An 11,998-nucleotide genomic window follows, 5' to 3' on the forward strand; every position below is an offset into this window, starting at 1 on the left:
CGTGTTAGCCAGGATGGTCTCGATCTCCTGACCTCGTGATCCGCCTGTCTCGGCCTCCCAAAGTGCTGGGATTACAGGCTTGAGCCACCGCACCCGGCCGGGAGTTTTCAATGATAGTGATTTTTGCCTAATCTGCTGACTTTAGGTTTAATATGGGAGTCTTCTGAACATCACTGCATTTGCCTGTGGGAAGACAGCACCATTTTGCCTATTTTCCAGATGAGGAAGCTGAGGCCTAGAGAAAAAGAGTGAGTTGCCCAAGGGCAGGCACACAGCTGGGAAGGCAGACTGAGATTCAAACCCAGGTGTGGGTACCTTTCACTCTAAGCTTCTTTCCATTTCATCATACTCAAGAAAAATAATGCCTTCAGGGGTTGGGGGCTGTTTTGAAGATGCGGATCAAAAGACAGCAGCCCGAGGGCTCCATCTTTGGCTTCCTGACTGTTTGGCTCCTGGGTATGCAGAAGCAGCTTGATCAAGGCGCTCTGCCAGCTGCAGTCCTGCCTTTGGGGGAGGAGCAGCCGCGCCAGATGGACTCTTGGCAGTGAGGGCAGGATCATGATCCGCCAGCTGCTGAGAAATGTCAGTTGGCTGCCCCGATGCATGGGCACAGAGCGTGATACCATGTGTGATGGCTCATGAAACAGGGCGTTTATGGTGGACGCATGGACACAAGGGTACACAGTCAGTGAACTGAGCAGGACACACACACACACAGATATTTGGGTGAGGGGCAGGAGGGGTGGACATCTTCAGGAGAGCTTCAACACATCCCTTGGTGGGACCACAGGGATAGCTTTTTCCCATATCAGAGACAGGGCCACAATCAGCACTGGGGGAGGAATCCTTGCTTTGACCCCAACAGGCCAGAACAGCAAGATTCCTTTCAACAAGGAAGGGAATAACCTTCTGCTCCCTTCCCCTACTCCCTTCTCCTGGATCTTGCAGCCCTGCCAGGCCTCAAAGAACCCAGGCAGGCCGGGCAGCTGCGTATCATTCTGCGCACCATGAGCCTCCGTATTCAGGGTTGGGAGATGGGCAGCATCTGACAGCTGAACCCAACCTCAGTGATCTTGTCAGACTTACTTCCCTCCACAGTCCCTCTGGGCCACAGTTTCCTCATCTAGATGGGAAAAACTGAGGCACAGAGAGGCTGAAGGACTTGCACATCTACAGAGAAATCAAACAGACCTGGAGAGACCATTTCCTAAAACAATAAGGTCAATCTAAAACTTGTTGGGACTCTCAGCCTTGTCTATGAGGGGATATGCACAAAGGACAGACAAAGCAAGTTAAAAGACCAGAAAGGAAACAAGCAGAGGACCCGGGGTGGGGGGCAGGGAAGTTCAGCACTCAGGCTGAGAACCTCAGAGCATCCCATGCTCCTTCCAATGTGCCAACTATCTGATACAAGGAAAGACAATAAGCAAAGTCCTCATAGGGTGAGAGACCTTCTCAGGCAAAAGAGGCCAGAAACCTGTAACCGGGCGAAGATTCCAAAACTTTTCTTGGGGTAAAAAGCAGTAGCTCGAGTAGTAGCTCCTATTCTGGCTTTACAGCAGTTTGGCTCTTAGGTGTGCAGGAATGGCTTGATCAAGATACCTGGCCAGCTGTGCTGGGCCTGCAGCCCTGCCCTGGGGGAGGAACGGCAGCACCAGATGAACTGTTGACAGTGGGGTGGGGAGGATGTGGTAGGGGTGAGATTTGAGGGTCTCCTCTCTCATCCCTTTGGCCATCATATAAAGATGCTCCCTGTTGGACTCATGTCTGTCGGCTCTTTCAAAACCCTGGGAGAGTCCTAGGCACTTGCCAGGATCTCACTGGCAAAATCTCACACCTCCCAGTTTCTGCATGATCTACAAGCCTGCCAGGCTTGACAGCATGGCCTGAAATCCCTATTCAGATCCTTTTCTTGCATAAGAATTAAAACAACAATAACAATAATAACAACATCCAAAATGAATTTTCAAGAGTGCAGGGTGGCTTTATGCCTGTACCCATTTCACAAGAACAATGTAAAAGCTTGACTCTGCAAACAGGCTGCCAAATTCATGTGAGTTGTAGGCCAATTTTGAATGCCCTTGTATAACTTGATATTTAAAAAGAAAACTCAGAAATTAAAAAAATAATCAACTCCTCATGGCAGATTATTTTGTAACACAAAGAATCATTCTGCTATTTTTTTTTTTTTTGAGATGGAGTCTCGCTCTGTCACCCAGGTTGGAGTGCAGTGGCACAATCTTGGCTCACTGCAACCTCTACCTCCTGGGTTCAAGTGATTCTCCTGCCTCAGCCTCCCGAGTAGCTGGGATTACAGGCGCTCCCCACCACACCCAACTAGCTTTTGTATATTTAGTAGAGATGGGGTTTCACCATGTTGCCCAGGCTGGTCTTGAACTCCTGACCCCAGGTGATCCACCTACCTCAGCCTCCCAAAGTGGTGGGATTACAGGCATGAGCCAGTGTGCCCAGCCCTCCTTAGCATTAAAGTCAGCTACAACAGAGGTCTGAGAGGAAAGTGACATTGGTGACCTGGATGGCTTGGGCTTGCTACCACTTACCTGTGCCACACTCAGTGGTGGTCACTGGGAGGATTCACAGGATAAAACCCACTCCCCTGGGCACAGGTGGCCAAGGTAAGCATTGTTTGTGGACAGGTGGATATGACAGACATATTCATCCCACTGCCTGTCCTGGTCCCCTGAGCTGTCTGCCACCTCTTGAGCCCTAGGAATCTTGGAGGCTGCTGGGCAGACCCTGCCCCAGAGGAAAGGGGTGGGGGTGCCTGCCTGAGCATGTCTTCCTGTGTCCTGGGCTCTGCCTGTGTCTGAATACCACTCCTCATCAGGATGCAGCGGGGGCCAAGTCCCTGATTCCAGACCAATGACAGAGGGTCAGCTTTCTCCAAGCTACATGATCCAGGTGAGGCTCACATCACCCAAGGACGTAGGCCAGGGTCATCAGCAGTGTGGGGAGTGAGAGAGAAAGAGAGGAAGAGAGAGAGAGAGAAAGAGGAAAATAAAAAGATAGAAACTGGGAGGGGGTAAAAGTAGAAAGAAAGCAGAGGGAAAAAGGAGAGAGACACACAGAAAGAGACAGAGAGAGGGAAGAAGAGAGAGGGAAGAGAGGAGAAAGGAGGAAAAGAAAGGGGGAGAAAGAAAAGCAGGGCAGAGGGAGGGTAGCGGGTGAGAGGCAGAGAGGGGTCGAGAAACCCTTAGGTTATTTCTGTAGGAGGATTCATTCCAGGCTGAGGGTGGTAAAACATTTTGGCTTTTCAGGATTTAAATTTTCTCAGAGTCTAGCATGATGTCTACCTTGCACATTGAAGGACTTGCTTAAATAGGTGATGGAGGGAGAGAAAAGTATATTTTATTATAATACATTCTTTTTTTTTTTGGAGACAAAGTCTCACTCTCTCACCCAGGTTGGAGTGCAGTGGCATAACCTCGGCTCACTGCAGTCTTTGTCTCCTGGGTCCAGGCAATTCTCTTGCCTCAGCCTCCTGAGTAGCTGGGATTACAGATGTCTGCCACCATGCCTGGCTAATTTTTGCATTTTTAGTAGAGACAGGGTTTCGTCATGTTGGCCAGGCCGCTCTTGAACTCCTGACCTCAGGTGATCCCCCTCCCTTGGCCTCCCAAAGTGCTAGGGTTACAGGCATGAGCCACTGTGCTCAGCCTATTATAATACATTCTTATGTATGCTGTTTATTAGCTTTAAAAAATCATTTTTTTGGTTAAGGGGCAGCAACAGTGCTAACTTGATAGGGAACAAATTGTATCTCATTTTTATTTTACATTTCTCTGAATTCCGAGGGTTGATTTACCTCAATTTTTACTAGTTGCCAGCATTCTATCAGATTTCTGTTTATGTCCTTTGCCCATTTATCTATTGAGGAGGACTGCTTCTTATTGACTTCTAACTGCTTTTCATATTTTAGGGACATGGACTCCTTGTCTTATTTGTCACAATCTTTGTCCCCTAATTTGATGTGCATTGTATTTTATTTATTTATTTATTTACTTTTTAACCTACAGAACAGCTTGCTAAACCTGTTTTTTTGTACTCATCACTATTAAAATTATTCAGTAACCATATAAAGCGTAATACTCTAAATAGCGAATTCATTGATTTTTAACTTTTAAAAAGTTTTAGGCCGGGTGCGGTGGCTCAAGCCTGTAATCCCAGCACTTTGGGAGGCCGAGACGGGCGGATCACGAGGTCAGGAGATCGAGACCATCCTGGCTAACACGGTGAAACCCCGTCTCTACTAAAAATACAAAAACCTAGCCGAGCGAGGTGGCGGTGCCTATAGTCCCAGCTACTCGGGAGGCTGAGGCAAGGGAATGGCGTGAACCCGGGAGGCAGAGCTTGCAGTGAGCTGAGATCTGGCCACTGCACTCCAGCCTGGGTGACAGAGCGAGACTCCGTCTCAAAAAAAAAAAAAAAAAAGTTTTATTTTTTTGAGACAGCGTCTTCCTGTGTTCCCCAGACTCGGGTGCAGCAGCATGATTTCAGCTCACTGCAGCCTCGACCTCCTGGGCTCAAGCAATTCTCCCACCTCAGCCTCCCGTGTAGCTGCTACTACAGACATACCACTATGCCTGGCTAATTGTTTTTTTTAGGAGATGGGTTCTCCCTATGTTACCCAGGCTGGTCTTGGCCTCCTGGGCTCAAGCAGTCTGCCTGTCTCAGCCTCCCAAAGCGCTGGGATTACAGGTGTAAGCCACCATGCATTGCTCTAGTAGTTAAATAGATACTAGAGGGTAGTAGTCAAAAACTTTGAGGAGAGGGAAGGAGGTGGGGAGGGAGAGGAGGAGAGAGAAAAAGAAAAGAAGAGTAAGTGAACAAAAAGAGAGAAGAGAGAAAGAGGAGGAAGGAGTGAAAGAGAAAGAGAAAGAAACACAATCAGCCTCCCAACCTTCATGACCCATCTCCAGCTCTGAAGCATCCAGAAACTCTGGAGATTTTTTGTTCTAACACGACTTGACCTCATTGTGTTCCCAGAGAAGAATCTAAGTGTGGCCTACTTTATAGCCCTTCACCTGGAAATGGGCCACCATTTTGGTCCTCCTGACAAACCAAGTCCTCATTGTTTGGTGAGGGAGACCATTCAAGGGCCCCTCCAGATTGGCTGAGGAGGGAGCCTGGAGGCAGAGGCACAGGAGGAAGCCCCCGATTTTCTCACTATGGGAGTGAGTGGGTCAAGATCCTTCCAAAACCTTTCAGGGAATGATTCACCATGATCGGCACAGCCAGGGTCTCCAAGATTTGTTTCTAGATTGAAGACTTATTAGATGTTTCTCATCCTGCTCCAAATGTCTACAACTTCAGGAATGTACTGCTAAGTCTGCTATCAGGGCCTTAATGGCTAATGGCCACTCAGCTGTTGGGTACCATCTTGAAATAGTCACCCAGAACCTGGTGGCCATTTTGAAATGGTTACCCTAGAACTTGGGTGCCATTTTGGAATGGTTACCCAGAACTAGTACCACCTTGAAATGGCTGCCCAGAACTTGGGGGTCATCTTGGAATAGCCACCCAAAGCTTGGGGACCATCTTGGAATGGCTACCCAGAACTTGAAGGCCACCTTGGAACTCACGGACCATGTAAGAATGGCCACCAAGACTTCAGAGGTCATCTTATCATGGTAGCCCAGAACTCAGAGGCCATCCTGGAATAGCCACCCAGAACTTGGATGCCACCTTGGAATGGTTGCCCAGAACTTGGGGGCCACCCTGGAACTCAGGGGCCATCTTGCAATGGCTGTCTAGAACTTGGGGCCATCTTGGAATAGCCACCCAGAGCTTGGGGGCCATCCTGGAATGGACACCCAGAACATGAAGGTCACCTTGGAACTCAGGGACCATCTAAGAATGACCACCCCAAATTCAAAGGCCATCTTGGAATGATAGCCCAGAACTCAGGGGCCATCTTGGAATGGCCACCCAGAACTTGGATGCCATCTTGGGATGACTACTAAGTGCTTGGGTGCCATCCTGAGGTGGCTGCCTACAACTGGGGCGCCATCTTGGAGCTGTATGACGACACATGACCTTTCAGAGGGCAGAGACTCCTAGGACTGCCAGGAGAAGTGAAAGACACACAAAGGGAGTCACCGGGTCTACAACTACGGGGCCTTCAGGCACAAGGAGGGGGTCAGAATTCTCATGCACATTCATTTCCTGATTGTCTCTTTAGGGACTTTCCAAAGAGACAGCGGTTTAGGTTGCACTTGCGGAGCAGTAGGGGGATGAGATGTTCCGGCGAGGCTAGTCTACAGAAAGCAGCACAGCAAGGGGCCCGTGATGTGGCTGAGGACCGTTGCTGTGCGAGGAGGTAGAAGGTTGGGCGGGGGGCAGGTCCCTTCTTCCTCCACGGACGTCATGCAAAAAGCCAATCGAAGCTCTTCCTGGTGGCATGCTGATATCTCACAGGTCCCCAGAGCCCACACACCCATTCCCTAGACCCTGAGAACATGTCCTGTAATCTGATGGGTGGCCCCAGGCTGGGGGCTGGGGGAAAAGAGGCAAGTGGAGGCCTTGAGAGGAGACTTACGTGAAGGCAAAGGCTACCAGGGCCCCACTGACCACTATGAAGTCGAGAATATTCCAGAGGTCACGGAAGTAGGCACCCTGATGCAGGACGAGCCCCAGGTCGATCATCTGTGGGGGAGAAGAGAGGGTGCTCAGAACCCCCACCTGATCCCCACCCTGGGGTGCTGCCACCCACTCTCTAGCCTCTCAGGAACAGGCAGGGAAGCCAGTGAGGCCACCTCATCTTGCAGGGATGGGCAGTGGCCAGAGGACTCCGGGGAGGAGTGGGGAGCTCCTGCCCCATGAGGCGGCCCCTCTTTGCCTAATGGAAGCCAGCTCTGGCTTGCCGGCTCTTAGATCCAAACTTTGGGGTCCTCTTTGAAGACTCTTTGTCCCAAATCCCTCATGGGTGGCTCTATCAGCAAAGCTCACTGGCTGTATTTCCAGAACCTTCCAAGAATCTGTCCACTTCTCACCTCTTCTTTGGTCACCAGCCTGATCCTCTCACATCATCGCCCATGGGATGAGGACCAGTGTGATCACCTGCTCACAGGTTCTCTGGCTTCCCACAGATGCCTGAGGGCAAGGGTCAAGTCCCTCCTCTGCTCAGAACCCTCTATGGCTCTCATCTCACTCAAAGTAAAAGCCAAAGAGTCGTCTCTGTGATCCTCTGCACAAGCTGCCCCTCACTTCTCCATTCTCATCTCTCTGTCCTTCGTTTCCCCACTCTTCTCTCGCTTCACCAGCTTCCTTGCTGCTCTTCAAACACACCAGGCATTTCTAATCCTCCGGGAGACTCATCCTCTCGAGGTGGGGCATTCTTGAAGGCTCAGAATCTCCTGGAACCCCTGCTCTTTTTTTTTCTTTTCTGACAGGATCTCACTCTATCACCTAGGCTGGAATGCATTGGCATGATCTTGGCTCACTGCAGCCTCCACATCAGCTCATCGCAGCCTAGGCTTCAACTGATTCTCCTGCCTCAGCCTCCTGAGTAGCTGGGACTACAGACATGAGCCACCATGCCTGGCTAATTTTTGTATTTTTGGCAGAGACGGGATTTCACCATGTTGGCCAGGCTGGCCTAAAACTCCTGATCTCAAGTGATCTGCCCACCTCGGCCTCCCAAAGTGCTGGGATTACAGGCATGATCCACTGTGCCCAGCCCTGCACTTGCTTAAAAAAAAAAAAAAAAAATTAAAAATTATCGCATGTTCTCACTTATAATCTGCACTCACCTTGATCACCATCTCAAAGGTAAAAACCCCTGTAAAAACGTAGTCAAAATATCGCAGCACCTGTTGGGGATAAAAACAAGAAGGCAGTGGATCACTGGCTTGTTCCAGCAGCGCCCCGGTAAAACTAACGATTGCCCACTGAAGAGCAGAGTCTCTACCCAGAAGAGGAAACACAGCTGCTATATACAGTTGGGCAGGGCGTGCACTGCACAAGGGCCCCTCCCATCTCTTCATACTGCAGATTTGTATGTTGTGAATGAAATTGTCCAGCAGATGGCACCAAATCCTAACAAACAAAATCACTGTACTAGACCGGTTCGCTAACCCGCAGGAAGGGTGCCTTTTAAAATTTGCCCCAAGCCCTATAGTGGATTAGAAGCGGCCCCAGAGAAGTTCAGGGCTGACTGCATCCCTCTTGGTGATGGATCTAATCCCCCAGTACCCTTGCTTTCCTGGGCATCCTGGGCGAGAAACAGTTGCTACGTGGTTTCTTAAACACTGGGGCCAATCTCCCGCCACGGCATCTCTTCTTGCCTCAAGGCCAGGCCCCTGCCAGGGTAGGTTGATTGTTCCTGTTCCCCTCCCCAGGCCCGATGTTTCTGCCTGGATGAGCAGAAACATCCTCTGACCCAGTCCCTCTCCAGGACACACCATGGCACACCTCTGGTGTCACTCAGGCCCGAACATGAGGGTGTGCTGGCACAGTGTCTGACTGGTGCTAGGTACAGGGGGTGGACACTGGCTGGGCGCGGTGGCTCAAGCCTGTAATCCCACACTTTGGGAGGCTGAGGCAGGCAGATCGCTTGAGGTCAGGAGTTCGAGACCAGCCTGAACAAATGGCAAAACCCCGTCTCTACTAAAAATACAAAAAATTAGCTGGGCATGGTGGCGTGTGCCTGTAATTCCAGCTACTTGGGAGGCCGAGGTGTGATAATCGCTTGAACCTGGGAGGCGGAGGTTGCAGTGAGCCAAGATTGCGCCACTGCACTCCAGCCTGGGAGACAGAGACTCTGTCTAAAAACAAAACAAAACAACAACAAAACAAACAAAACAAAAACAAAAACAAAAAAAACCCAAAATCAGATCTACCTGGAAGCTGCAAGGGCTGAGCACTACTGAATATGGCCACCAGAGGGTGCTGTGAACCCGAGTCAGGCACATCCTTCCTCTGCTTACAACCCTCCGTGGCTCCTACCTTATTGAGGGATAAAAGTCAAAGTCCTCCCCGAGGCCCTCAAGATCTGACCAGTCAGCTCCCTGCCCTCGCTTCCTCTCCCTCTCTCCCTTGCTCACTTCCTCTTGTCCCCCAAGATGCTCCCACCTCAGGGCCTTTGAACAGGCTGTTGTCTCTCTGGAATGCTTTTCCCTACATCCCATTTGACTCCCTCTTTCTCCTCCTTTATGACTTAGCTCAAATAACACTTTCCCAGTGAGGACTTCCCTGACTGCCTGTTTAAATTCCATCTCCTGGTCCTTGAGATCCTCTTTACGAAGTCTCTCTTTCTCTCTGCCCACCACAATCTCGGTCACTTATCACTCCTTGAACATCTGTTAGAGTTACCGATAATCTCATTGTCCATCTCCCCCACCCAAATGTCAGCCCCACAAGGACAGGGATGTCTGTCTGTCACCATGGCATGTCCAGCTTATAATACAGGGTCAGGAATACAGTAGGTGCTCAAGAAATGTTTGCTGAGTGAATGCATAAACAGTTGGGGCTGTACTGGGTCCTGAAGAAGCTGGGCTCTGTGATCTGTGTGGTTATAACTGATATTCCTGTTATGTGTGGTGACTGAAGAGGAATCAGAGACCAGAGTGCCTAGGGTCAGGGCAAGGGACTTCCTGGAGGGAGGGGCTGGTGCAAGGGGATTGGCTTGAAGGACCTGGGTGGGCAGAGCGGATGGTGGTGGGAGAGTATTTCAGGTGCACAAGGCAGTGGGCACAGCCTGGTCAAAGGCCTGGTGCTCTGTGGGCTCTGCGAGTGCAGGGACCGTCTCACACCCTGTCAGTCCTCCCTGGCTAGCTCAGTACCTGGCACACAGTAGTTGCTTATTAAATACTTACTAAAGGAATGAATGGAAGGAAAGAAGGAAGAGAGGGAGTTGGGAAAGGGCAGGCCAGGGGGTCAGGCGGATCTAATTCTGGAGCACTTAATAAGGTGTGCAGGAGGAAATCAAAAGACCAATAAATTAGGTTCAAGTGTGCCTAATATTTTGATCTTTTTGATCTATTTGCACGTCATTTCCTGTCTAATCCAAAAAAGTGCTTGATCTCATTCATTACAGAGAAATGCCAAGCAAACCCCCAATAAGATCTCACTCCACACCCAGCAAACAGCCAAATGAAACAGCCAACAGCACCAAGTGTTGACAAGGATATGGAAGAACAGGAGTTCCCATGAGCTACTGGGGCAAGGGCCACTGCGTGCGTTTATTTATTTATTTATTTATTTTGAGACAGAGTCTCGCTCTGTTGCCCAGGCTGGAGTGCAGAGGCCGGATCTCAGCTCACTGCAAGCTCTGCCTCCCGGGTTCCCGCCATTCTCCTGCCTCAGCCTCCCGAGTAGCTGGGACTACAGGCGCCCGCCACCTCGCCCGGCTAGTTTTTTTTTTTTTGTATTTTTAGTAGAGACGGAGTTTCACTGTGTTAGCCAGGATGGTCTCGATCTCCTGACCTTGTGATCCACCCGTCTCGGCCTCCCAAAGTGCTGGGATTACAGGCTTGAGCCACCGCGCCCGGCCCTCATTTATTTTTTAATTTTTCTTTTTGAGATGGCATCTCGCTGTCACCCAGGCTGGAGTGCAGTGGCACAATCTTGGCTCACTGGAACCTCTGCCTCCTGGGTTCAAGCGATTCTTCTGCCTCAGCCTCCCAAGTATCTGGGATTACAAGCGCACGCTACCATGCCCGGCTAATTTTTGTAATTTTAGTAGAGACCAGGTTTTACCATATTGACCAGTCTGGTCTCTAACTCCTGACCTCAGGTGATCTACCTGCCTTGGCCTCCCAAAGTGGTGGGATTACAGGTGTGAGCCACGGCACATGGCCCACTGTGTTTATTTTTATTTATTTATATACATTTTTGAGACAGGGTCTTGCTCTGTTGCCAAGGCTGAGTGCAGTGACGCCATCTTGGCTCACTGCAACCTCTGCCTCCCGGGTTCAAGTGATTCTTGTGCCTCAGCCTCCCGAGTAGCTGGGATTACAGTTGTGTGTCACCACACCGGGCTAATTTTTGTATTTTTGGTAGAGACGGGGTTTCACCATGTTGGCCAGGCTGGTCTCAAACTCCTGACATCAGGTGATCCACCTGCCTCGGCCTCCCAAAGGATCACTGTGTTTATTGTCTAGTAAACATTCAAGCTGCATTTCCTGAGGCCAACCACTTGCAAATTCTATGCTCTGGAAACTTTGCTTTTGGTTTATACCCTGGAGGAATTCTTATTTATTGAGACAGGGTCTCGCTCTGTCACCCAGGTTGGAGTGCAGCGGTACGAACACGGATCACTACAGCCTCGACCTTCCAGACCCAAGTGATCCTCCCACCTCAGCCTCCCACGTGGCTGGGACCACAGGTGCACACCACCATGCTCGGTTAATTTAATTTTTTTTTTTTTTGAGATGGGGTCTCGCTCTGTCGCCCAGGCTGGAGTGCAGTGGTGTGTTCTCAGCTCACTGCAGGCTCTGCCCCCTGGGTTCACGCCATTTTCCTACCTCAGCCTCCCGAGTAGCTGGGACTACAGGCGCCTGCCACCTTGCTTGGCTAATTTTTTGTGTTTTTTTTTTTAGTAGAGATGGGGTTTCACCATGTTAGCCAGGATGGTCTTGATCTCCTGACCTTGTGATCCACCTGCCTCGGCCTTCCAAAGTGCTGCGATTATAGGCGTGAGCCACTGCGCCTGACCAAAAATAAAAATTTTTTTTTGGTAGAGGTGGGTGAGGGGGGTCTCACTATGTTGCCCAAGCTGGTCTCGAACTCCTGGCCTCAAGCAATGCTCCCGCCTTGGTCTCTCAAAGTGCTGGGATTATAGGCGTGAACCACTGCATCCGGTCTCCTGGAGAAATTCTTGTCCAGGTGACTCAGGAAACATGTTGAGGGGTGTGGCATGGGGACAGTGTTCACACTTAGAAACAACCCAAACATCTGTCAACAGGGTATGGATAACACATCCCATGCCACCCAGTAAATCTGAAAACAGCCTCATAAAGAATGCCCATTGGCCAGG

The 11,998-nt window shown here is 50.2% G+C and overlaps 1 protein-coding gene across 1 annotated transcript in view; it reads right to left on the reverse strand.

The window, feature by feature from the left end:
* The window catches only part of CACNA1A (calcium channel, voltage-dependent, P/Q type, alpha 1A subunit), a gene marked incomplete at its 5' end in the record, with an annotated part of 337,656 nt that overhangs the window by 80,297 nt on the left and 245,361 nt on the right, over positions 1-11,998 (reverse strand). Inside the window, 2 exons of the mRNA XM_011953392.1 lie at positions 6,560-6,666; positions 7,773-7,832. Of these exons, the coding sequence (XP_011808782.1) occupies positions 6,560-6,666; positions 7,773-7,832 (167 nt within the window). The remainder of the gene's footprint in view (positions 1-6,559; positions 6,667-7,772; positions 7,833-11,998) is intronic.

Source organism: Colobus angolensis, unplaced genomic scaffold (assembly GCF_000951035.1).
Source record: "Colobus angolensis palliatus isolate OR3802 unplaced genomic scaffold, Cang.pa_1.0 Scaffold36, whole genome shotgun sequence".
NCBI classification, from domain to species: domain Eukaryota; kingdom Metazoa; phylum Chordata; class Mammalia; order Primates; family Cercopithecidae; genus Colobus; species Colobus angolensis.